Source organism: Abramis brama (genome assembly GCF_963993115.1).
Source record: "Abramis brama genome assembly, chromosome: 16".
In the NCBI taxonomy this organism is placed as follows: domain Eukaryota; kingdom Metazoa; phylum Chordata; class Actinopteri; order Cypriniformes; family Leuciscidae; genus Abramis; species Abramis brama.
Genome location: NC_139978.1, coordinates 4,122,111 through 4,147,985, shown reverse-complemented (window position 1 = coordinate 4,147,985; position 25,875 = coordinate 4,122,111). Strand labels below are relative to the sequence as shown.

The window sequence follows — 25,875 nt, the reverse complement described above, 5'->3', positions numbered from 1 at the left end:
ACTACTGGTACTGCATCAAAAACAATCATTTTTGCCATCACTAATTTAGTCATCTATTGGTGCGATGACAAACCGTATGTCGTCTGCTGCCTTTTACAACCGGAAGTTGGTCGTATGAATAATACTTAGAATTGTGATTTTAAATGATCAATTCATATTATAATACACTGTAAAAAAAAAGTGTAATTTTACAGGTAATTGTCTGTATTTTTTTACAGAATTTTACCGTTTTGTCATTATACAGCAAATATCTGTAAAATAAAAGGCATTTGCTGTAATTTAAAGGTCCATTGTTAAATTTACAGGTAATTGCTTGTATTTTGGTTTTACAGCAATTTTACGTTTTTTAAAAGGAACTTGTCTGTATTTTTACAGAGTTATGTGTAATTTTACAGAAATTATTAAGTAATATTTTACAGATTTTTTCTGTGAAATTAGAAAACAAAGAAAAGAAGGTATAACTGCGGAAATCAGCATCTATTCAATATGTTTTCCTTACAGATTATTAAGCATGTGGGGGTTAAAGTGAGTTTTTTTTAAGGTTAAATAAAAGTATTTGTAGGCCCTACCATAGACTGTGATTTGTACATACAGTACCCTACATAGACTACAGTAGGCCTGAATTATTTTTTATTTCACATTTTATTTTATACTCATTTTGATCATTATTTCATTGTCTTATTCTCCCATAATTTCATGTATATTTTATGAATATTTTTCCAAATCTCCGTTGCTGCACATTCAGGGCTTTGTGTGTTTGTGTTTGTGTGTGTGTGTGTGTTTGAGTGCGCGCGCGCGATGACGCAGGTTCAAATTCATTTCCGCTGTTTACTCCCGCCCACAACGGTTAACGTTAGCTGATCAGTCGAGTTTGGGCAAGCGGGAGATTTGAATTCAGTCTACTCTCGTGAAGTGGATTGTGAGATCAACAGGGGTTCAAAGCAATCGTATTCGTCAAGAGCAGCCGTGAGCAGGAGCTCTGTTTTTAGTAGTGATGGCAAAATCGAGGCCTCGTGAACCAATGAAACAGTTGAACCAAATGTGCCATATTGTTTCGAGGCTTCGAATCAATCCGACACCCGTCTCAACGGTGACACCTAGTGGTCACTTGCAGGTGTTGATCTGAAACAACCTTGACGAGCCATTAAAAAAATGTTGTTTTTTTATTATTATAATGTTCTAATATGTGAAGCTTGTAACCTATAGGCTCCTCACTGTGCATGTTATTTTGGTCATGAAAAATGAATATTAATAAAAGAAATCAAGCCACAATGTCTCACTTTTTTAGAGATTTTTATTCAAAAATATTAATTTATCTGCTGTGGAAGGACTTAGCCTACTTCTTTTTTTACAGATAATTTCTCCAGCCTTTGAAAAAATCCTCTCACAAAAACCCACGAGGTCAAAATGCGTTTATTTCACTTTTATACAGATGTGCGATTGTGTGGTCTGTTCCCGACCGTTCCAATCAAACGCTGATTCGGCGGACCACACCTGATGAAACACTTAGTGAAACACTTCGAGGCTTCGTTTGGTCATAGTCACGTGACATGGGTGTTTCGAATCACGCTTCGGATCAGTGTTTCGACACATCTGCGCTTCGGGATCTCGCAAAGCTTCGGAACGACTGTTTCGCTTCAGCCATCCTTAGTTTTTAGTCAGTCCGTTTGGATTCTTCGGAAATAACGCCCTTTTCAGTGAGCCTTGTTCGTCACAGCGGACATCATGCCAACCGATCACCGGCTGAGGTAAGAGTCTCATTATACTAAGTTACATGTGAACGATATTTTATAGTACATTTGTGTTAAGTTTACAGTTTTCAAGCTAACGTTAGCATTCTTAAATGATGTTCAGTTAACTGGCGAGAGCTGGAGGGCAAAACACTAAAAATGTAGCATGCGTCTTTACATTTTCCATCTGTTTTAAGAAAGATCAGTTGAACCCACACCTCAAAAGACCTAAAACGAGCTTTCGTAGACTTGTTATACATATCAAAGTCCGTTTAATTGTATATAAAATCTTCGTTAATACGCGATAGTATCTGTCAGTAAATCAATCTCTTAAATGGCGGGACATTTTGAAACACTGCCTGGAAGCTGAAAACTCTTCTCTTAAAAAATATCCTTGGTTTTAATTATAGTAAAATTATAGTAACCACGTTTTTGGCGGATTTTTATTACTATTTTTAATAACCACAGTTATACTACAAATAGGCCTACCATGTTTGTTTGTTTTTTTGTTTGTTTCTTTGTGGTTAAACCATAGTTAATTTTCGTAAGGGTTGACGTGGCTATCTAAGTTAGACTGTTAAGAAAACGAATTCAGTAAATACTGTAACTTACTTGATACAGGAAAGCACATGAGACTAGAATATGAACACAACATGATAAATTGCATATTCTGGCTGCATCTGCTTGCTAACACATAACGTTAGCTATAGAATGCATAGGCCTACATGTGCATATATTAGGCTTATAAAATAAAAGTTGATAGAATGTTTGTGTTCTGATGAAGAAATTAACTTATCTACATTTTGGATGAACTGGGTTCATCATAGTAGCCTTTTTCATATGATACTTTTGATCATTGGTTATGAAAATTGCATTGATCAAGATGAACAGAAAGTTAGGTGTCTCAGCTCAAACCTTCACTATTAGCCTTTCCTGCTCAGCTTCCAGATCATAGTCAGTTGAGGTTTTGCATTGTCCCAGTGGAACATATTCTGACATGTGTAAATGTAATACTGAGTTGTTAATTTTTTTTTTTTTTTGTGATTTCAGGTCAAGTGGAAAGCAGAATGATCATGGCAAACAAGGTATAGGAAGAAGTAATTTAAAATATTGTTATGGCTGAGTCATCTGATTCCATATGATTGCACTAAAAGTGGCAGAACATTTAATTTGTTTTATACTGTATTTTCCCATATGAATATTCATTTGATCCTTTGTCAGGCCACTGTAGCTGCACAAGGTTTGGTTTTACTACAGTAAGACCACGATTGTGTTAGATTCCACCCATCTATTTATTTATTATTATTATTATTATTATTATTTATTTATTTATTTTTTTTTGTAGTGTAACTAGGCTCTGTCATTTAGAAACATGACTTTTTCTATCACTTAATGACACATATCTCTACCTTTCATTCCAGCCAGAGGATCTGATGGTTGCTGCTCGCATCTCAGCCTACCTGATGGAAAATTCTTGCTGGATGAATGACCTTCACCTTCAACTCAACCTTGCCAAGACAGAACTGCTTATGATTTCAGCCAAACCATCCTTGCTGTGTGATCCTGCTGATTTGCCTTATACAACACCAGAAAGATCCGGCCCTTCCTATCGGAGCCACACAACTCCTTGTCTAAGCTCTTGTTCTATCCAGACTGGACTATTGTAATGCTCTCCTGGCAGCTCTTCCAGCATCAGTCAAACCTCTGCAACTGATACAGATGCTGCAGCAAGACCTAAACTCACTGCTTCAGATCTATGTGTGTCTCCAGAAGCTTGTATTCTGCAAGTGTACGGCGCCTTGTGGTGCCATCATCCCAAAGAGACAAAATCACTTTCACTGACCTTTCCCTGGACTGTTCCCTGCTGGTGGGATGAACGGCGCAACTCAACACATTTTCAAGAAACTGCTAAAGATCCATCTTTTCATAAACACTTGACCCAATAATACTAAATCTTTGTTTTAATAAAAAATAAATAAAATTGTGCACTGTGCTACACTAACTGTGACTTGTCACTGCACTTGTTGCTTCTATTGTTCTCTTAATATAAATATAAAGTCTTTTAATGTGGATATTTTTACATGTTCTAAATGATATACTAAGCCTGTATTTCCTATCATTCACGTATCTTGATGTTCAGTGTTTGTTTAATGAGTAATACTGTAAATGTGCTGGTATTCCGTACTTGTACATTTAGTTAATTTAACAGAAATTGACTGTAAATTTGCTATTATTAAGTACTTAATTAGAGATTGGTCAAAGTTGTGAAACTGGATCTGCAAAAAAATAAAAACTGTAAATATACAAACTTTGTATTTGAATTTATGGACTTATTACATTTTTATACATAACTTCATAGTTATTTTACACAGAAAAACTATATATTAAAAGATAATTACTGTAGATAGACAGAGCATTATTATAAAATAACTTTATAAAACCCTAAATTTACAGTTTAACCTTAAAGTTAAATGTTCTTTTTATGTAATTTGACACAATTTATCTGTTTTTCCACGGTTTAATAAGCCATTATTAACAGTAATGTACTGTAATTTAATTAATTTTGACCGTAAAGTCAATTCTGTATTTTTACGGTTTTTGCCTGTAATTTTGTGAAATGGTAATTTGCTGTAATTTAACAGAACCCGTCTGGAAACTTTGCTGCCAGAGATTTACCGTTTTTTTACGGGATTTTTTTTTACAGTGTAGGTCTATATAGGCTACTTTTATATACTGAATATATGTATATCTTTTTTTTATTAATAACCAGGTTTAGAAGATAGAAATAATATAAAGCAAGTCATAATAAACATGTAGGCTATCAAGAGCAAAACCTGAAATTACAGTTGAGCAAAAAGTAGAGATAAAAACCAACGACACTCTCTTGATATTAGAATCACCTCTTTATTATTTATCTTTATCAATAAGTGGACAGAAATTGATAGTAATAGTAGTTAAGTTGTATTTTTATTATACTCTGAGATATTTATGCACTTAGAATAAACATTCAGCAAACTTGTGCAAAATGCAATACTTATTTAGACTATAAATATAATTTAAGATCTGTCTGAATGACAAAAGAATACATTTTATGTGTACTATTTGAGTGGAACTATTAAGACAAAATATAATAAAATCACTCCAGCATCAAAGACGTGCTAGCGTGTGTTTACAATAGAAAAGTAGCGCTGGAATGAAAAAACGAAAAAACATGGATTCTGAATATTTTCAGAATGCACTTTATTTTTTAATTGCATCATTTCATGATATTCCGTTATTTCATGCATGATGTATTACATTATTTTACGTTGTCTGCTGTTTTTATTTCAACGTGTATTTCTTCTTCAATTTTATTGTACTTTTGTTTATTGCAACGAATCAGTACGTATATTTAATCATGTACATTGTATATGAATTCATTTATTGAGTTCAGTCTTTGCTTGTCAGTGATTGCAGAGCCCGTCTACGGAGAGTATTTATTATAAATGTTGTATTTACCTGTGTCAGAGAGAAAAGAAAGTGCAGAGCGCGAACGCACCAAAACAACTGAAGGATTGCCGTGAAGCAGCAGTAGGCTATCTCTGGTCGTACGATGTGTATGACGTCATTGACATTTTAAAAGACTTTTTAAAGCAAATAAGTGACTCTAAAAAATCTAACACCCAGCAATGTGTAATTTCTTTGCATCTCCTTTCGAATACAACATTCAAATTACTAGACAAAAAATTATATCCTGAGAAAAGTGGATTTTGAGGGGTATAGCGCCATAGACCTCCATTCATTCTGCACTCGCCTGCGAGCGCCCTGCATGGACAGAGACGTGTTACTGCAGCCAGTCCAGAAACCTACTCAAATAAAGCCTATAATGAATGCCGATGAAGGGAAGATTCCCTATACGGAGGACGCTGGAGTATCTGCAGAAAGGAGAAATAGTGTTTAAGAAATCGGTGAAGATTATGACTGTCAGTTATAACACGCATGGAGATCTGAGTGAAGGAGCAAGGTCAGAACAACAACATCAACAACAGCTGACTCTATTAGCCAGAAAGGTCTTACTGAAAGAGTGTTAATCGTTTTCACAGTCAATATATATCGGATTAAATACTGTTTGTGTTGTGTGATGTCAGAAGAAGATTAAATATATGAGAATTGGAGGTTAAAAACACGATATATGTTTCAAAGTCACTCATGTGAAGTGTAATGTTTATGTATTTGACAGGAAGTTTGTGTTCTTCAACATTCCTCAAATCCAGTACAAAAACCCCTGGGTTCAGATATAATATATATTTGCGTCTTCTTATTTCTGTAGATTAGAGAAAACTCACCAGGAAAGAAATAACACGGGAACACTGGTCATTAATGAAGATGAATGCTCTGATCCTAAAACTATATCCAATGAAGTTTATTCCTTTTACAGCAACTTATATTCTTCTAGATTCTCGGCTGATGCAACAGAGGCCTTCTTTAATAAAATCAGAGATTTTATTCCCCAAATAAATGAGGACTTCCAAAATACATGTGAGGCAGAGATCACGTATAAGGAGCTTGAAAAGGCGTTGCAATGTCTGACTTCTGACCGCTCCCCTGGCCCAGACGGACAGACAGCCAACTTTATAAACATTTCTGGGAGCATATCAAAGCACTTTTATTTGAAACACTTAAAGAAGCTTAAAACAACCGATCACTTCCACAGACGCTGAGGCAAGGTGTAATTGTTCTCATTCCAAAACCAAACAAAGATCCCAAAGTCTTGGACAATTGGAGACCAATAACACTATTAAACAATGATTATAAATTGCTAACACACATATTTTCAAATCGTCTTAAAGAGGGTCTTCCTCAAATAATAGGGGAGAGTGGGGTGATTTGTGCCAGGGGGGGAAGTAGTTCCACCCTTGTTTCTGGAAAACCATAGAAGAAATTGGTCATGTGACCACATAATTTTGAATAGCAATCACTTTTACTCATCCTCCAAAGAAGAGAGACACATGGCATGAGAGTTAAGCACATTTTAGTGTAAAAAACAGTTTTTTCCCTTTCAAAGTAAAATTTCTATGATTAAGGTTTTTTGATTGTAGTGTCTGAACAATTCTAGACAAGTTTGAAAACATTTCACACATGTTTTAGTGCTTTAGTAGGCTACACAATGAGTCTATACAGTTAGCATGATGTTAGCTCTTAACTGCTGGATCATGCTAGTTTTTCAAACTTGTGGGTCTGGGGTGATTTGTGCCAAAGGGCCTGGGTTAAGTTGTGCCAGATCCAGACCACCTAGACCTACATACTCACAGGGGATAATCTTGAGAAGTGAGGAGATGGGCATGCCTCATCATTGTTTGACTTAGGCCTGCCTGCTATTTGTTTAATTTAGCTAACACTGATTTCAGTTTTGAGTTTGCACTGTGTTATTAAAGAGAAGTTTTATTCCGTTTTTAAGTGGCCTATGTCACAATAGGATGTTTAGAAATTAGCCTAGTCACTTTATTCTTATATGTTACATAATTGACAGACAGTGCTATGCCAACAGGCATCTATTGCCAAAGCCTTTTTGCCTGAAATGATTCACAAATATCATATATTGTGTTGCTATGGTGCTCTAAATGGTTGCTATGGCGTAGCTTGATAGCTTCACAATGATCCTGAAAGACTGATTGGTCGTCTGAGTAAAATGAGCCTGCCCCCTTGTCTCTATGACACTGTGATCCAGAGTTATGTTCAATACAAAATCCCTATGCAATTGACCATAGTAGGAAAAACGCATGCTATGGTATTCCAGGGTGACAATATCTAAATAAACCTTAAATGAGTAATTTTGTATTGAATTTATCTTGCTTTCATATAGCATTACGGTTCATAACATTAAAATGTTCTGTTTTACTTCAGAAATCACTGGCACAATTTACCCCCAGTGTATTCCCCCAAAGGCACAACTTCCCCCGCACCAGGGGCAAGTTGTGCCATGAGACCACTTTTTTCCCAAGAGTTATATTTCTGAAACAATTTATTTCAGATCCAAAGTTATTGTTCTCAGGGATGCACCACATCCTGAAATATATGTACATCCTTAAGTTGAAGGCATTACTGCCATGGCCTCACTTTAAAGTCACTTTGAGTAAAAACTGGCACAACTCACCCCACTCTCCCCTAAGTGACACCCATTCAGGATTATGAGAGGCAGATCAATACACAATAACGTTCGCCTTGTCCTTGATTTACTTGAGTATAATGAGCATATAAAGGACGATGGCTTTATCCTTTTTCTGGATTTTTATAAGGCGTTTGACACGGTTGAACACCCCTTTAGTTTTCAGGCTCTGGACACCAACAGCTCAATATCTCTCTCAGGCGGCACTACGCCTCGCTTCACTATCAACACAGGGATAAAACAAGACCCATCTCACCCTCACTCAATCCTCATCAAAAATTCAGATATTAAGCAGTTAAATGTCTTTGATAACCAAATAGTTATAAGTCAGCTGGCTGACGACACCACTTTGTTTCTTAAGAATGTTGAGCAGGGCCGAAAGGCTACTGAAACTATAGACTCAATCTCCAAAGCCTCTGGGTTAAAACTGAACCTGAAAAAGTGTGAGTTGTTATCTATACATGACTGCCACCTTGAGGCAGCATATGGTGCCCCTATTAAAACTGCAGTTAAATACTTGGGTACATATAACCAAAGACACTAATTTGAGTGAAATAGGGCTGTCCCCGACTATGGATTTTCATAGTCGAATCAGAATCGTCATGCCTTGCCTATAGTCGACTAATAGTCGAATCATGTGTATGGGGGTGGGGGTGGGGCTGGGGGCGGGGCTTTAACGTTTCAAAGCCGCGATGTACAGAAAATCACACAAAGATATAGAAGAAAATGTATAAAAACATTTTTGATCAATAAAACTAAGAAATAACATAAACAACTCCAGAAAGGCCACACTGCAGATTTGCATTTCACATGCAAATCAAATTAAATCGGCTAAATTACCTGTGCGAGCAGGCCAGCCTACAGCACAACATCGATGCACCGAAAAAATAAACAATTCATTTACTAAATTAAATTAGAACAGAATATAGGCCTACCTTTCTAATAAATAAAAATACAAAACGAAATAAATCAGAATCAAGTCACAGGATGAGGAGCAAATGTGTGCAAAATGCCTAAAGTGCAGGGGAACATATATTCAAAACACAAGCCACAAATAGTTAGATTAGATAACCCTGACAGATTAATAAATAAAATAAAAATAAAGAAATTATTAAAATAACGATAGTAGCCAGAATTTTCAACTTTGTCTTTTTAACTGCAGAAACAACATTAAATGCTAAACTGGAGAGGCAGTCTTTTTAGCTAAAAATGTTCACAGCATCCAAAAATAAAATTAGAACCGGCTGAAAAGTTTTGAAATCACTTGTACCTGATCGAGAGAACAAATCCAATCTTTCACTCTGTCTGTGTCCGTTGGAGTCTTTTCAAATTGTGCGCGCGGATAAAATACATTCTAACGTGAAACCCAGTCTATGCGTGAAACATGTTAACGTTGGCCGGCAGAAGTGCGATCATGGTTTTCCTGATGCTAAATCCAGCCTTGGAGAATATCCTTTCTGATGGTGTACATCCACACTTTAGATTTTCTTATCCCAGACATTGTTAAAGATTTAAATCCTTGCCGCGAAGACGCTCCTCTGTCGGTCACGGATTGAAAGTGAAACTTAAATCTGTCACAGGGTGTTTGGATTTATTCACGCACGTTAAAAAAATATTTATTAAAAGCTTCTTGCACATTTTTATATAGGCCTACAGCATTATCATAATAGGCTGAATATTAAGGTATTGACATAAAAGCTAGTTCTATGTGAAATCAGACATTGAGCGCCCTCATATAGCCAAAGTGGCATGATCCTCGTTTCATAACACCTCTGCGAAGATTCGACCGTGAGATCGGTAGTCGAATCAGGCTCCTCCTATCGAAGCATCGAATCTTCGACTATTCGGGGTCACCCCTAGAGTGAAACATTAAATGTATGGAACAAAATGGATGAATGTAAATCAAGATTACACAGATGGTTAAATAGAGATCTTTCTCTGTTTGGTCACATCTATATAACCAAAATGGAAAGACTGAAGATGGTGGGCTACAAGCCATAGACTTTGATTGTATAAATGGAGCCTTAAAGACTAAATGGTTGAGATGCTTTCTAGCAAACAGTAGAAGCTTCTGGTATTGTGTCTCCAGGGAATTGTTTAAAGAAATTTGAGGTATTGATTTACTTTTACGCTGTGATTTTGATGTTCCAAAACTTCCTGTAAAACTGTCTGCATTTCATTCTCAAGTTCTGTTATATTGTAAACTATTGTACAAACACAGTTTTACTCCCCATGATTTACTGGAAATGCAGATTCGTTCTCTTTAGGATTAAGTCTCAATGAATGGATGGAAAACAACATTTGGTCTGTCACACATCTCCTGGACAGTTACAGTGGGTACGGAAAGTATTCATACCCCCGGTAAAGACACCTATTGTGTCTTATTATAATTACATTTAATTAACTGTATGAAATTGACACATGATGATGCATGTGTAACCGGCCTAATTCTGACCACTGTTACGATCTGCGTTGTGTTTATTTGATGGAATACACGGGACACTGGAACTGCTGCTGATGGAGGGTTTATTGCACTGATGGATTAAAGAGAGGATACAGGAATGAGAATCTCCTCCTCATCGTGCTCAAAGCAGTCTCAACAACATCACAATGATAATATCATCAAAAATACAATGGATGACACGTCGCAAAACATTAAGTCAAGTCAAGTCAAGTCAAGTGTATTTATATAGCGCTTTTCACAATACAGATTGCATCAAAGCAGCTTCACAGCATTAAACCAAAATAACACAACAAGGTTGTTTCTAGTGTAAATTTATGGATTGATAAAATTTAATTAATATCCCCAAAATAACTCCAACTGAGCAAGCCAAAGGCAACAGTGGCAAGGAACCGAAAACTCCATCAAGTGACCTAATAGTGTCCTAAAACTCCATCAGGTGACCCAATGGAGAAAAAAAACCTTGGGAGAACCCAGGCTCAGTCGGGGGCCAGTTCTCCTCTGGCATTTATGAACTAGAGGCCAGATTGTAGTTTGAACAGTAAGATTTAAAATGTTATATGAATGCCTGGCTGAAGAGATGCGTCTTTAATCTAGTTTTAAACTGGGAGAGCGAGTCTGAGCAACGAACAGTATCAGGAAGGCTATTCCAGAGTTTCGGAGCTAAATGTGAAAATGCTCTCCCTCCTTTGGTTGATCTGGATATCCTAGGTATGACCAAAAGCCTCGAATTTAGTGATCTTAAAGAGCGCGATGGATTATAGGGCGATAGAAGATCCGTTAAATAGACTGGAGCTAAACCGTTTAGGGCTTTATAAGTCAGTAGCAATACCTTGTAAATAATACGGAACTTTATAGGTAACCAATGTAGTGATGATAAAATCGGTGTTATATGATCATATTTTCTTGATCTAGTAAGAACTCTAGCGGCTGCATTTTGGACTAACTGTAGCTTGTTTATTGAGGATGCAGGACAACCAGCTAATAAAGCATTACAGTAATCTAGTCTCGAGGTCATGAATGCGTGAACTAACTTTTCTGCATCAGAAACTGATAGCATATTACGTAGCTTAGCAATGTTTCTAAGGTGGAAAAAGGCTGTTTTTGTAACATATGAAATATGATTTTCAAAAGACAGGTTACAATCGAGTATAACACCCAGGTCTTTTACTGTAGAGGATAAAGTAACAGGACATCCTACGATGTTAAAATTGTATTGTGAAAGGTTTTGTGGGCGGTTTTTTGAACCGATAAGTATTACCTCTGTCTTGTCAGGATTTAATAAAAGAAAATTACGCGTCATCCAATCTTTTATATCTTTAACACACTCTGTCAATTTGGATAATTTAGCGTTTTCATCCGGCCGTGATGAAATATATATTTGAGTGTCATCAGCATAACAATGGAAACTAATTCCATGTTTCCTTATAATATTTCCAAGTGGCATCATATATATTGAGAATAACAGAGGGCCTAACACAGATCCCTGCGGCACTCCATAGTTTACTGGAATTATGATCGATTTTTCTCCATTTAAAGAGACAAAATGGTAGCGGTCAGATAGGTATGATTTGAACCAGCTTAATGCTTGTCCTTGAACACCAGTATAATTTTGTAGTCGATCTAGTATTGTGTGATCTATAGTATCGAACGCAGCACTTAGAATAGATCAAGTAAAACTAGTATTGAGATACAGCCTTGGTCAGAAGCTAAAAGTAAATCATTTGTGATTTTAACGAGCGCAGTTTCAGTGCTATGATGCGGCCTGAATCCAGACTGAAACTTTTCATAGATATCATTTTCTTGTAAGAAAGAGCCCAGTTGAGCGGACACCACTTTTTCTAATATTTTAGACATAAATGGAAGATTTGAAATGGGTCTATAATTTGCTAGGTTATTAAGATCTAATTGTGGTTTCTTAATGAGAGGTTTTATAACTGCCAGTTTAAATGTTCTAGGAACATGACCTAAAGATAAAGATGAGTTAATAATATTGAGGAGAGGCTCTTCCACTATAGGTAACACTTCCTTCAGTAGTTTAGTTGGTATAGGATCTAATAAACATGTTGTTGTTTTAGATGAAGTGATAAGTTTATTTAACTCTTTTTGTTCTATAGTTGTAAAGCACTGTAATTGTTCTTGAGGGGTGATAATTGAGGCTGAATTATAAGGCGCGATTGAAGATTGAACGTTTACAATTGTGGTTCTGATGCTTTCTATTTTCTCAGTGAAGTAGTTCATGAAATCATTACTACTGAACTGTAACGGGATATTTTGTTCGGGTGACTTCTGTTTATTTGTTAGTCTAGCCACGGTGTTAAATAAAAACCTAGGATTATTTTGATTATTTTCTATTAATTTGCGGAGGTGCTCAGCCCTGGCCGCTTTTAGGGCCTTTTTATAACGTGACATACTGTCTTTCCACGCGATTCTAAAGACCTCTAAATTAGTTTTTTTCCATTTACGCTCTAAATTACGGGTTTCTCTCTTTAGAACATGCGTAGTATTATTGTACCATGGTGCTTTAATTTTCTCTCTGACCTTTTTTAATTTAATAGGTGCAACAACATCCAATGTTCTAGAGAGAATGGTGCTCATAGTGCTAGTTAGTTCTTCTAGTTCATCTGTTTGTTTGGGTTCAGGCAGCAGATGAGACAGATTAGATAAGCAATTTGAGAAATTATCTATGGTGGATGGAAGGATTGTTCTGCCTGGTTGATAACGCGGCACCGCATGACATATTACAGCAGTACGTAATATGCAAGTTACCATGTAATGGTCAGTGACATCATCACTTTGTGGAATGATATCTATATCAGTTGGATCGGTTCCATATGATATAATTAAATCGAGTGTATGATTAAGACGATGAGTTGGTCCGGTGACGTTTTGCTTGACCCCAAAGAAGTTTAATAAATCTGTAAACGCAGCCCCTAACGCATCATTTGGATTGTCTACATGTATGTTAAAATCTCCAACAATTAATGCTTTATCGACATTGACTAATAGGTCTGAGAGAAAATCTGCAAACTCTTTTAGGAAATCAGCGTAAGGCCCAGGCGGTCTATATACGGTAGCCAAGGCTAGAGATAATAGGGATGTTTTTCTAACATCTAAGAGCGTAACATTTAGTACAAGTACTTCAAACGAAATAAACTTATAACCCGTTTTCTGAGTAACATTGAGAATATCTCTATAGATTGTTGCAACACCGCCGCCACGACCAATCAGACGGGGTTCGTGCTTATAGGAGTATCCAGATGGAGTAGACTCATTTAGACCGAAATAATCATTTGGTTTAAGCCAGGTTTCAGTAAGGCAAAGTACATCGAAGCTATTATCTGTGACTAGATCACTCGCACCTAAGGCAGTAATTGTAAATGAAATAATGTTTAGAAGACCTAGCTTTAAAAATTGTTTTTGTTTACTAATAGCAACATTTTCTGGTTTAATAACAATTAGATTGTTCCTAGATCCTGCAGTAGATTTATTATTTGGTCTCACTAAACGAGGAATAGACACAGTTTCTATGCAATGTTCAGCACTAGTATTTATATCAGTTAAATTGGTGCAGGAGAGACTATGATTTGGACTTTTGGCTACTAGTCAAAAGGTATTTAACATTTTGGAGATGCTATCCGACAAAAGATCTGCTCCGAATCTGCTTGGGTGTAAGCCATCAGCACGGAAAAGCCTAGGACGCTCCCAAAACAGATTCCAATTATTTAGAAAGAGCAGTTTCTGCTCACTGCACCATGGCATTAACCATTCATTTAGCGCGAACAATCTACTAAACTTTTCATGTCCTAGTCGGTACGTGGGAAGTGGTCCTGACACAATAATCGTTGTTTCGGGCGATGTGCTGCGTACCGTATCGATCAGATTCCTTAAGTCTTTTTTCAGAATCTCCGTCTGGCGCAGCCTGATGTCGTTCACTCCCGCGTGCAGGACCACAGTTCCGACGCGCTCGTCATCGTTCAGAATCTCGGGAACGCGAGCAGCGATTTCAGAAACACGAGCACCAGGAAAGCAGTGACTGTGCACCTTGCTTTTACCTAACGTAGCATGTACGTGCCGAACGATGGAATCGCCGATGATCAAAGCATCGCGTTCTGTTTCGCGGAGAGGGGAGAAGCGGTTCTGTGTGGATAGCTCGAAACCCGGGAGGGTCGGAGAGAGTTTTGGTCTGGGCCTGACTCGCGTCTTCCGCTGCGGAACCACCCAGGCTTCGTGGTGGCGTGTTGGAGCCGGAGTGAACGAGACCATGGCTGATCGCGACCTCGGCGCTCGGGACCGATGTTGAGAAACGCACGGAGTAGACGAGGTCGGAGTCAGCAGGTTAGTAACGTTAGTCACTGATTTGTGTGCATCGGCGCGTGATGTTTCAAGAGCCAAACGCTGGTCTATCAGCTCGGCCTCTTACTAAAAGGTTGTGGATCTGTTTCTCAACAGCTTCCAGCTCAGACTGCAGTGCGTGCAGCTCAAATGTATCTTCACCTGCACCAAAGGGTAGACTACTTACATCTGATATATTCGCCATTTTAACAGATGGACAGTAAGTTAGCAACGACGCTACCAGTGATGCTATCAATATTAATACTAATTTATGACTTAAAGGAGAAGTTCACTTTTAAAATGAAAATTCTGTCATCATATAATCACCCTGATGTTGTTTCAAACCTGTATGAATTTCTTTCTTCTGCTGAACAGAAAGGAAGATATTTAGAAGATTATCAGTAACCAGACAGTTTTTGGGTCCCATTGACTTCCATAGTATATTTTTTTCCTACTATGGAAGTCAATGGGACCCAAAAACTGTCTGGTTACTGATAATCTTCTAAATATCTTCCTTTCTGTTCAGCAGAAGAAAGAAATTCATACAGGTTTGAAACAACATGAGGGTGAGTATATGATGACAGAATTTTCATTTTAAAAGTGAACTTCTCCTTTAAGTCTTGGATATAATCCGTCTTTTTAGTGGTGCGCGGGTGTAGAGTAGACGCACGATAGGCGAAAAAGAATGTTTGTAAATGAGTGTAGAGAAGACGCGTTCAGCCGTGATCCACGGACGTAACCTATAAGAGGTATCCAGCGGTGGATCACAAAAAGGCTTGAGACGCGTCTGCTCAACAGTCCGCGTTGTAACTATGAGGTGTGAGCAGTAGTGCTTCTCAGTGAGGAAAAGTAGAAAATGTTTGTTTTAAGTGAGTTTAAAGAGAAAATCAAGAATTATAAATCAAATCGATAGAGCTCCAAAGACAACAACACGTTCAGACGCGACCAGGGCCGACGCTAGCTATAGGCAGAGCAGGCGATTGCCTAGGGCCTCGGGCTTTGAGGAGGGGCCTCCATAACCTTAACATCCCCTATATATAACGAACGCATCCATCAGGTGCTGCGAGTGCGAAGCAAAAGCCTAAATAGGCACGCAAAGAAGTACAGCTCGTAATGCAGGTCATCGATTTTGGAGTGATTGCAATGTATTTTAAATATAAACTTGTGGGCTACTGTAGATCAGCGTCATTTCGGGAAAAATCATTCACCGCTTTGTTAGTCTAGGAGTTTAAAAGAGCGCGAGCGTCATTAACGTGCCCAGACGCGACGCTTTGAATTTGCGTGTACAATGAATAACATCGCGTTGGGAGCTGACTAGAAAAAAAATACAAAAGTAAAAGACAAGACGTTTGTATTCAAAGTTAAAAAGCCAACACACTGCAACATTTTTAAATGTTTCAAATAAAGGATCTCATATCTATGGGTCTATCTTCTATATTCTGATGCTGATGATTAGATAATACCCTGACATCATAGCCTATACGAATATCAGTTTAGAATTTTTTTCCCTGCTCAGTAGCGATCGTATCTTTCTCTTCCACTTGATTTGTGTATAGCATATTTAAGGTAGCAATGCAATACATAATATCATATTACTGATATTAATAATATGACAATATCTGCAGTCAATATTGATTAAATGGGAGGGAAAAATCCTGTCCATACCACAGCTATGAAAAAAAATTATAAAAGCACGTTCATGTTCATCTACTGAAGTGGTATTCTGGAACTGTGAATAAACTGAATAAAACAGCAAAATAACAACAACAACAATAACATCTTCATTAAACAAAAAAGAGATTACCTTAGATAAAGTTTGATTAATATGTACATAGTACCAGTAAAAAGTCTGGACCCATTACTATTTTTAATGTTTTTGAAAGAAGTTTCTTATTATGCTCTACAAGCCTGCATTTATTTGATCAAAAAGACAGAAAAAAACCCCCAGGAATATTCAGCGAGGATGTGTTAAATATATAAAAGTGATAGTGAAGACTTTTTTTTAAACAACTTTTTAATAATCAAAAAATCCTGAAAAAAGGTATCACATGTCATAAAAAAAATATTAAGCACCATTTCTAACATTTGATAATAAATCAGAATATTATAAAGTTTTCTGAAGGATCACGTGACACTAAATTCAGCTTTGCATCACAGAAATATATTTTAAAGTATAGTAAAATAGAAAACCATTATTTTAAAATTTAATAATATTTTACTATATTATTTTTCTGTATTTTTGATCAAATAAATCCAGGCTTGATAAGCATAAGAGACTTCTTTCAAAAACATTAAAAATAGTAATTTGTCCAAACTTATGTACTGTGTAAGTAAAAATATACTAAATTTAAAATTAAATGTTGTATAAATAAAAAGGTTAGGAATCATATTTGTTTCAAGTGTTTTTTATTTGGGGTGGGGGGCCTCCAACATGAATTTTGCCTAGGGCCTCCAAATGTCTAGAACCGGCCCTGGACGCGACGCATGCGCATTCGTCAACAGGAAGAAGAAACACTTGTGTTATCACAACGTGCAAAATGAATTGTCACAAACGTTTATCTAAGCATAGGCTACAATATAATCTCTTGCAGCTAATTTTAAATCAATTGATACAAAATTAATACATTGGAAAACTGAACAGATATAATACCATATCTGAACGGATTAAAGAGAGGATACAGGAATGAGAATGTTTTCTACATGAAAATGTAAAATTTTGCCTGTATTATTGGTGTCCCCTCAAAAATTGCTCTTGAGGAATGTTATATTTATTGTCCCCCCCAACATTTAGATGAAATTTACTGGAATCATTAGAGTCAATGATTCAATGATTAATTAATAAATACAGCCACTTGCTTCGTTACTGAATGAATGACTTGATAATATTTAAAAGCATCACTTAGTTTTACCATCACTGCATATTTCTCTATTGAACATTTTTTATTATAGTGGTCACTACAGTGGACAGCTATTAAAAAAGCATTTTCTTGAATTTGCACGGGTTTTTATGGCAAAATTGCACATCAGCCTCTTCATTGGACCCTGGTGCATCATCCATAAATTGCAACCAAGTGGCAAGCCTTTGTGTTTCGATTTTTCCCCCTCCAAACCAAGATGGCCAAGGGTCAGTCAGACATGCCAAGTTGCTCCGGAATATCCACCCATTCCTTCTATCCTAGGAGACTCTTGTAGGTAAAAAAAATATTGCAGCATCAAGCAATATCTAATGAGTCATATCACAGTAAAATTTTCCAAGTTTTGATTTTAGATTGAGAGAAAACTCTGATTAATCACATGTCCACTGTAGTGGACGTCATGCATGCAATTGCTATATTTCAGCTACAATTCATAATTATAATGTGAATATTGTTTTTGAAATTTAAAACTTAAAAACTTAATCTGCAGTGACTTTTTTTACTGTAAATAAATGTACTTGCATTATTAGAATGTAATTTTCATTGACATCAAAAAAGTCATGTGATTACATAATGTATGACACTTGTAATGCATTACTTTACTTGTTAGATCAAAAAGTAATCTGATTTCGTAATGCATGTTATTGTAATGCGTTTCTTTACTCATAACATCAAAAAGTAATCTGATTACGTAATGCATGTTACTTGTAATGCGTTTCTTTACTCATAACATCAAAAAGTAATCTGATTACGTAATGCATGTTACTTGTAATACGTTACCTTACTCATAACATCAAAAAGTAATCTGATTATGTAATGTGCATTATTGCAATGCGTTTCTTTACTTGTTACATCAAAAAGTAATCTGATTACATAATGCATGTTACTTGTAATGCGTTTCTTTACTTGTTACATCAAAAAGTAATCTGATTACGTAATGCATGTTACTTGTAATGCGTTTCTTTACTTGTTACATCAAAAAGTAATCTGATTACATAATGCATGTTACTTGTAATGCGTTTCTTGTTACATCAAAAAGTAATCTGATTAGGTAATGCATGTTACTTGTAACACATTACTTGTAACATCAAAAAAGTAATCTGAATGTGTTATGCATGTTACTTGTAATGCATTACCCCCAACACTGATAATTTCAGATGAGATTGAAAAAACGTATCACTAGGTTTTCTCAGAGGAGGGCTCTGATAGAAATGTGCATGTCCATCTTGAACATAATCAGAATGATCAGCTAATAAGGGTAAATCTCCATACTCTGGTGCACTGGAGGGAGCATCTGAGTGGTTTCCACAGTTGTACCTTGACAGACTGTAGAAAATTCTGATGGAATCACGTCCTCATGTTCTGATATCAAAGTTACGCGAAGTGCAACTTGTATGAAGTTGTATGAAGCCTTTGCAATATTTTGCATGTATATTTTTTGTATATATTTTATAGTTTTCACATGATTTGATATAATTGTATTGATTAGTTTGTTAAATTCACATACTTTATGTGTTTGATTATTGTCTTATATTTAATATAGTATATCTTAAGTTTAAACCAACCGTGGACATCTGAAGATCTCTTTGAAAAATTTGTAAAAAAATTAAATAAAAATCAATTCTTGTTTTTCATGCCCTAAGAGCAATAAAAACACATAGGAAAAAAATCCTGACTGAGGTTATCATAATTCATGCATGAAAGGGTTAAAGCATTATTTATTTTATAAAGGTTTTTTGTAAAGGTAAAAATGCGCTGGAAAAATCGATTTAAGGGGCAAATATTGTCCCTTACTGAGAAAGGTGCGACTGAAGAGTGGGGGTGACACTTACATTTCAGACAAAGTTCAGGAATTCTGATGGTCAGTTTTTGAGGCACATAAGGTCTTGAATGTCCGCTGCAATATCTTGTTCTTTTAACAGTTCAGGGGTTTTCTGTGCACTCGTCATTTGTCAGTTGCGTCTTCCTTCTCCATGTTCACAAGTTTCAGTCCTTTCAATGTTAAAGTCTTCTCTACTGACTGACTCACTCATTAAGACAGTTTTTGCCGCAATCCAATGGAGAAATAATGCAACTTCTGTTGCTGTTCACAGTCAAGGACTATTTTTCAGCGGGAGGAAGGCTTTTAGTGATTTTACTTCATGAAGCCAGCAGCCACATCACCCTGTAGCCCAAGACTGGTTGCCCACTGAAGCTGAGCAGGGCTGAGCCTGGTTAGTACCTGGATGGGAGACTCCTGGGAAAAACAGGTTGCTGCTGGAAGAGGTGTTAGTGAGTCCAGCAGGGGGCGCTGTTCACCCTATGGTCTGTGTGGGTCCTAACGCCCCAGTGTAGTGATTGGGACACTAAACTTTTAAAGAGCACCGTCCTTCAGATGAGATGTAAAACCGAGGTCCTGACTCTCTGTGGTCATTAAAAATCCCATGGCACTTCTGGTAAAGAGTAGGGGTGTAACCCCGGTGTCCTGGCACATTGCACCCATTAGCCCTTACCAAACATGGCCTCCTAATAATCCCCTTACATTGAATTGGCTCTATCACGCTCTCTCCTCTCTCCACCTGTAGCTGGTGTGTGGTAAACGCACTGGCGCCGTCGTTCTGTGGCTGCCGTCGCATCATCCAAGCTCACACTGGTGGTGTTGAGGAGAGATTCCCTGATATGACTGTAAAGTGCTTTGGGTGTACAGTAGTACAAATGAAAGTGCTATATAAATCCCTCATTCATTCATTCATTCATTCTATGAAGTGTGGAGACCGTTTTATAAAACGGAGGCTAGTGCTGTGTGGTGAATAAGTCACGGTTGCCTCCGCTTTGCGTCGAGCGTATCAACACCCTTCAGCCGTGACTTATTCTCCACACAGCACAGCCTCTCGTACCTTATTGCTTATGTGTCACACCATTAACCATGATATATGGGTGAGGAGGGGGGAGGGGGGGTTGTACTTGCTTATTTTGGTCAATGGGGGAAGGGGGGTAGTAGTAGACTAATACTCCTGTTTTGACTAGTCTGGAAACTGTCGTTAGCGTTGTCGGATAGCTTAGCATCTATCTGGTCATCAACAGCTGAAAACAGTGAATGAAAGCATTACTTTTCAGCTTTGCACAAACACAAAGAATATTCTGCATTGCTTTCTCACAGTCAAACCACAGAAGACCAACATATTGTTCAATAAATCACAATTAAAATCTAATATTATGTCATTGAAGTTTCTCATCATGTACATGAGCTGATTAACAGTGTTTGTGGCGAGCAGGACGAGGCCGAGGGCCGTGAGAGAGCGGCATGAGGCCGGTGGCGTGATTACTCTGATGAGCGACACCTGCGAGACGCACCGGTCTCGAATCTCTCACGGAGGAGCGGAAGCATAAAGGAGGAGCGACGACAGTGAAGAGCGAGAGGAACAGGCCTGAGTTTAAGTTGATGTTTTGTGTGGCCAGCAGTCGTCCGTGAGGGGCTGCTGGCTTTTACTTTCATTTTGTATTTGTTTTATTTTTATTATTAAAAGTCTTTAAATGTTCGCCGGTTCCCGCCTCCTTCTTCCCGGGTTTCGGCACCAGTGTAACGAGGTATGTTGTTGCGGGAAACTACACTACATCCTTATGCTTCGCTTTCTGCCTTTTACGGGCTTTTCCCAAATCACTGAAGTGACCCTGAGTAATCCCTTTAACTGCAACTAATGCAGCACAGATAACAATAAACAGCATTTCATGCACTGTCCATGCATCTTTATATAATGTGGTCATTTACCTGCTTGTCTGATGTATTGTCCAGGTCTGCATTCAGAGTGTTGCACAGCGAGTCTACAGGAGTGTTTCTCTCTTTCAGTGCAGAAGAATCTTTCCAGTGGCTCACACACAGCATCTGACGACCGAGTGCAGGCTTTACTCACTCTTAACCCTCGCTCTAAGATAGAAATGTGTCAGCAGAAACCATATTACATTAGTTACTGTTAGGAACCCATGGACCCAAATAGCTTGCATCTCTTTAGATGATAGATCACCTCCATTAAAAGATATCAACTTTTTAATTTTTGGATGAACACATTTAAAGGGGGAAACACTCACTTAAATCACACTCTGTACATTTAAGGCATTCTGGGAAGCCGTTGGGTTCATCAGTGAATGTGGATTCAGGGCATGGAACACAAGTTGTGATAATATCATCTGTGCAGGCCCAAAATGTGTAGTTTCCTAAAAAGCAGCACATAAAATGTGTTATTCAATTTCAACAGAAATCTCTTTGGTAATATGATGCAAAATGCATTGTCATGGTATTCTGACTTTATAATTTAGTTAGTTTTTTTCTCCAATCAAACAAATGCTTTAATGCAGAAAAAATATTTTCATCAATGCAGAATAAAGCAGATTATCATCACTGGAGTAATAACTTCACATACTTGTTGTAAAAAACATATTGAAAAAGAAAAAAAACTTTAAATTATAAAACATCAACAGTTTGAAATTATACAAATTGTGTAAAATGTCAACTGAATGGTATAACTTTGTATTAGTCTTATCAGGAGCACACACTGGACAGCATCGCTCATCCATCGCATATTCAAGAGGAGGGCATTGACAAATAAAAAAATCATAGTTGAGTAGAAAAATAAAAGTAATGAGAGGAGTAATCCTTAAAAAGAACATAAGTGTCCGCAGTAGGGTGGTCCTTATCAAGTCCAATTTTTTTTGTGTGCAAAATGTTAGCGTCTTAACCTCTTAAACTGTTCCTTTTAACTTCGAAATTAGAAATATGCAAAAATGTTGACAAAAAAAAAAGATATTTAGAGGTAGCTCAATCAGGCCATCCTTAAAAATATTCTTGTTTGCCGTAACCCGACCGACCCTGTCAATTTAGTACCGACCCAATTATTATTATTTTTTTCCCTTTTAGTCTATCTACTCTATTTCCCTTTAAACTATAGCAAATCAAAGTGAAAGTAAGTCGCTGACGCTTAACACACAATCATCTTCATTAAATGTAAAGAAACGAAATGATCTTACCAGGGCTGTTTCCGCTTTCTCTTATTGCGGGCTTTGATTCAGAAATTTTAGCTGATGATCAATAAAATAATGTATCTCATAACTGTTGCTTTCGGTGACGTGCGCTCCATTAAATCTACATATAGCGGGAATTGAAGATCGGATTTATATCCGCAAAAACAAACAAACACACATATCCTATGTAACCAGGTGTAAATGGAATCGTTTTGATAAATCAGATTGCAATCCGATCTGAGAAAACGCATGAAGTGGCCTGGTGTAAACAGCCCTTAGACATAGGTGAAAAAATATATACTTTTTTTTAATTATTTTTTTATATATAAAAAAAATATAGACCGACCTACCGACCCTTTTTTTCTTTTTTTTTTTGCTGTTACTGCAAACCAAAATATTTTTAAGGATGGCCTCATGTGGAAGATTGCCTATGTTAAGCTGTGCGGCGTTATTGTGATATGCAAGTAATGTTAAAAGTTGCTGCAAATGAACTACATTTTATTGAAATCAGAGCAACACTGACATGACAACAATGACAACAATCTAAAAAAAAGCACAAAGTTTTCAACAATGCCTCATTTCTGATGCTCAGCAGCCAGCAGTCTGGATAGATCCATCGGTGATCTTCCGAAACTGCAATTGTTCTTCAGAGTGTGTGAGATAGCCATTGTATTCTTGAATCAGAGCCACTCCTCTCTCGGCGTGATCATTGACTACTTTCATTGAATGTATGGTTGCCTGTGCCTCCTGATAATCTGCTTGATTCGGCCAAAGTTCCGGGTCAATTTCAAGGAACGTAATGTAATTTTTTAAACCAAAAAAATGTGCTCTAAACCCAAACAATAACCAAGGTGATCATCAATAGAAATATGTATTGATTCCACCAGGAAAGGTAAATCTGCTAAACCGGGTCATGGATGGATTAATTTGGATTTAGTTTCTACAGTAAGTAAACTGAGATATGTATCTAAAATACATATTTAGGAATATATGGTGCATTAGATGCTTTTATGGAGATTTCCAATTCAAATGATCTGTTTTTATGAAAATCATCAAAATCTCAGAAAGTTTAAAGCTATTGAGCTACCAGTAATTATGATGTTACTGCCATAAAAATTGGCATGCTGTATTTTCTTATATAAAGGAACAATTTGAAGGGTTAAGAGCATGACAACTGGAGACTTTAAAAATAAGGACCACCCTATCCTCAGCCTTCACAGTAGCTGCATGGTCTGACTGGTGCTATAGAAGAAGAAAGAAGAAGAAATTAATCACCTCACTGTGAACTTTCTTGTCTATACATTTGGGTGTTCTTCAAATAAAAGCACTGTTTTGTCCTGATAATATTTAGGAAATAAATCTCAGAAAACTCTCATTAGTTTGCTTAATTGTCTACTGTGGACCTGCATCAATTTTTTTTTTAATTTTCCTTAAAAGATCAAAAACTTTCCACCACAGTGTCATTTTCGCTAAATATATGTTGCAAAATTGACATTTTTAAACATTTTGAGGAATAAAATAGATTAATCTTTGTTTTGCTAGAGGTACAGTATCCAAAATGAAGTTTTTTTATTTGTTTTAAATCTTGTTTTTTTCCCATAATTATTTATAATAATTCTTATTTTATTATCATGGAATTAAGTAAATCACCAAATAATAGAAATTAAACCCTCAAAACAAGTGGAAGAAGCAAAAGGTAAAAATTCTTTCATTATAGTCTAAATGTGAATCATATTTAGAAATAACACGTATAGCACGATATGCTAATTGTTGTTTTTTTATTGAACAATTATTCATTTACAAACAATATGGCAATATTAGTAAATCTTTACATAAAAACATACAAAACAGGTACACGAAAGAAACAAATACACAAAATCTTTTTTAAATAAATAAATAAATAATTTAAATTAAGGGGCTATGATTTTTCTTTTAAATCATATTCTTCTCTGGTGGAAAAAAAGACTAATTGCGTATTTCTTTTTTATCACTTTGAGGGCTTTTGTATAAGAAACAAATTCCTCATGAAATGCACAGAATATTGGTTTCATCTTTAGGTATTTTGATTTATGAACATAAAATTTTACATGAAAGACATAAAAGTTATCTTTGTTATTGTTCATTACAAGTCCATATATAATGTCCTTTGCAGTGAAGTCTTCGAGCAGTGTTGCCAACTTAGCAACTTTCAGACCCCTTTAGTGACTTTTTTTCACTTCTGGCGTTTGTCCATCTGTGCAAGAACCCCCTTTAAGCATGCACGATTTTTCAGATAGTATGGCAAGTTAAACACATGCATTGGATAAGGTCACTATTGAAAGAACGTGCAAGTTAAATCTTTTCTGTATAGGTTTGCTCATTCTTTCAGTTGATTCAGAGTGACCCTGAGTATTACTCTATTTATTTTCTAGTTTATTTACTGTATTTCTGAAGAAAATGAGAGGCCAACTCACCCCAAACATCAGAAACTCATGTCTACGGCTCCTCTGGATGCTACTAATGACAAAAATAGCAACTGTCTGCTTATAGACCCCTTGGTAAACATGGTGACGTTTTTTGTGGGCAGAGCTTAGGTGTTATTAAACGAAATGACCATATGGCAAGCCCTTTTAACATTTAAAAGCTAATTTTGACTATCCAGAATTAACATTGTAGATATCAGCAATGTCTTTCTGACTAGTCGTAATTAGATTTTGGATAGGTGGAATTGTCATTCAAGATCTGTAACGTATTTGTGACTAGTCGAAACGACAGATAGAGATATCTGTAATTCTGTCAGGTCCATTAAATCAAGAACACACATACAATAAAAATAATTTAAGAATTTTTATTGAATAGATTGCAAACAAGTTGATGTTCCTGAATTGAAATTTGGCGGTATGGCTCTGTTCAGGGAGTCCTCTGACCTTTCATGAGCACCATGAAATAGCAGAGAGTCAGAGGACAGCAGCATTAGGGAACGCTCACACAGTTTAGGACTGTGAGAGCTAAAATATCCCCCCAAACAAAACCACACCTGGCAATCCTCTGAGATACAGAGGATGATTTTATTTTAACAATTTATATGCTTAGTAATCTACGAATATATACGGATAATTTGCAATATGTTATAATCAGATGAGTCCTGACCACCACCCATGAGTTAGCAGAATCAGGGGACAGCAGCAGCAGCAGTATGTTCTGATCAGATGAGTCCTGACCATTCATGAATTAGCAGAAGTCAGGGGACAGCACAGTATGAGGAGATAGCAGCCGCATATAGGGACAGCATTATCAGCATGAGGGGATGCAGCA

At 36.7% G+C, this 25,875-nt stretch overlaps 1 protein-coding gene and 1 long non-coding RNA gene across 2 annotated transcripts; one reads left to right on the top strand and one right to left on the bottom strand.

Annotated features, from left to right (window-relative positions):
- Window positions 1-1,561: 1,561 nt before the first annotated feature.
- On the top strand, window positions 1,562-4,010 carry LOC311065778. Its single transcript, XR_014602975.1, has 3 exons — window positions 1,562-1,748; window positions 2,781-2,815; window positions 3,152-4,010. It is a non-coding gene; the product is annotated as an uncharacterized lncRNA (long non-coding RNA).
- A 1,531-nt stretch (window positions 4,011-5,541) lies between these two features.
- Window positions 5,542-25,072, bottom strand: LOC311066125 (tumor necrosis factor receptor superfamily member 14-like). The gene is made up of 5 exons (XM_084087133.1): window positions 25,035-25,072; window positions 23,669-23,823; window positions 21,652-21,777; window positions 21,335-21,490; window positions 5,542-5,644 (listed from the first exon to the last, which is right to left on the bottom strand). Exons 2-5 carry the CDS (start codon window positions 23,748-23,750, stop codon window positions 5,622-5,624), a joined length of 387 nt encoding a protein of 128 aa, XP_083943259.1. The 5' UTR covers window positions 23,751-23,823; window positions 25,035-25,072; the 3' UTR covers window positions 5,542-5,621.
- Between the last annotated feature and the right edge of the window lie 803 nt (window positions 25,073-25,875).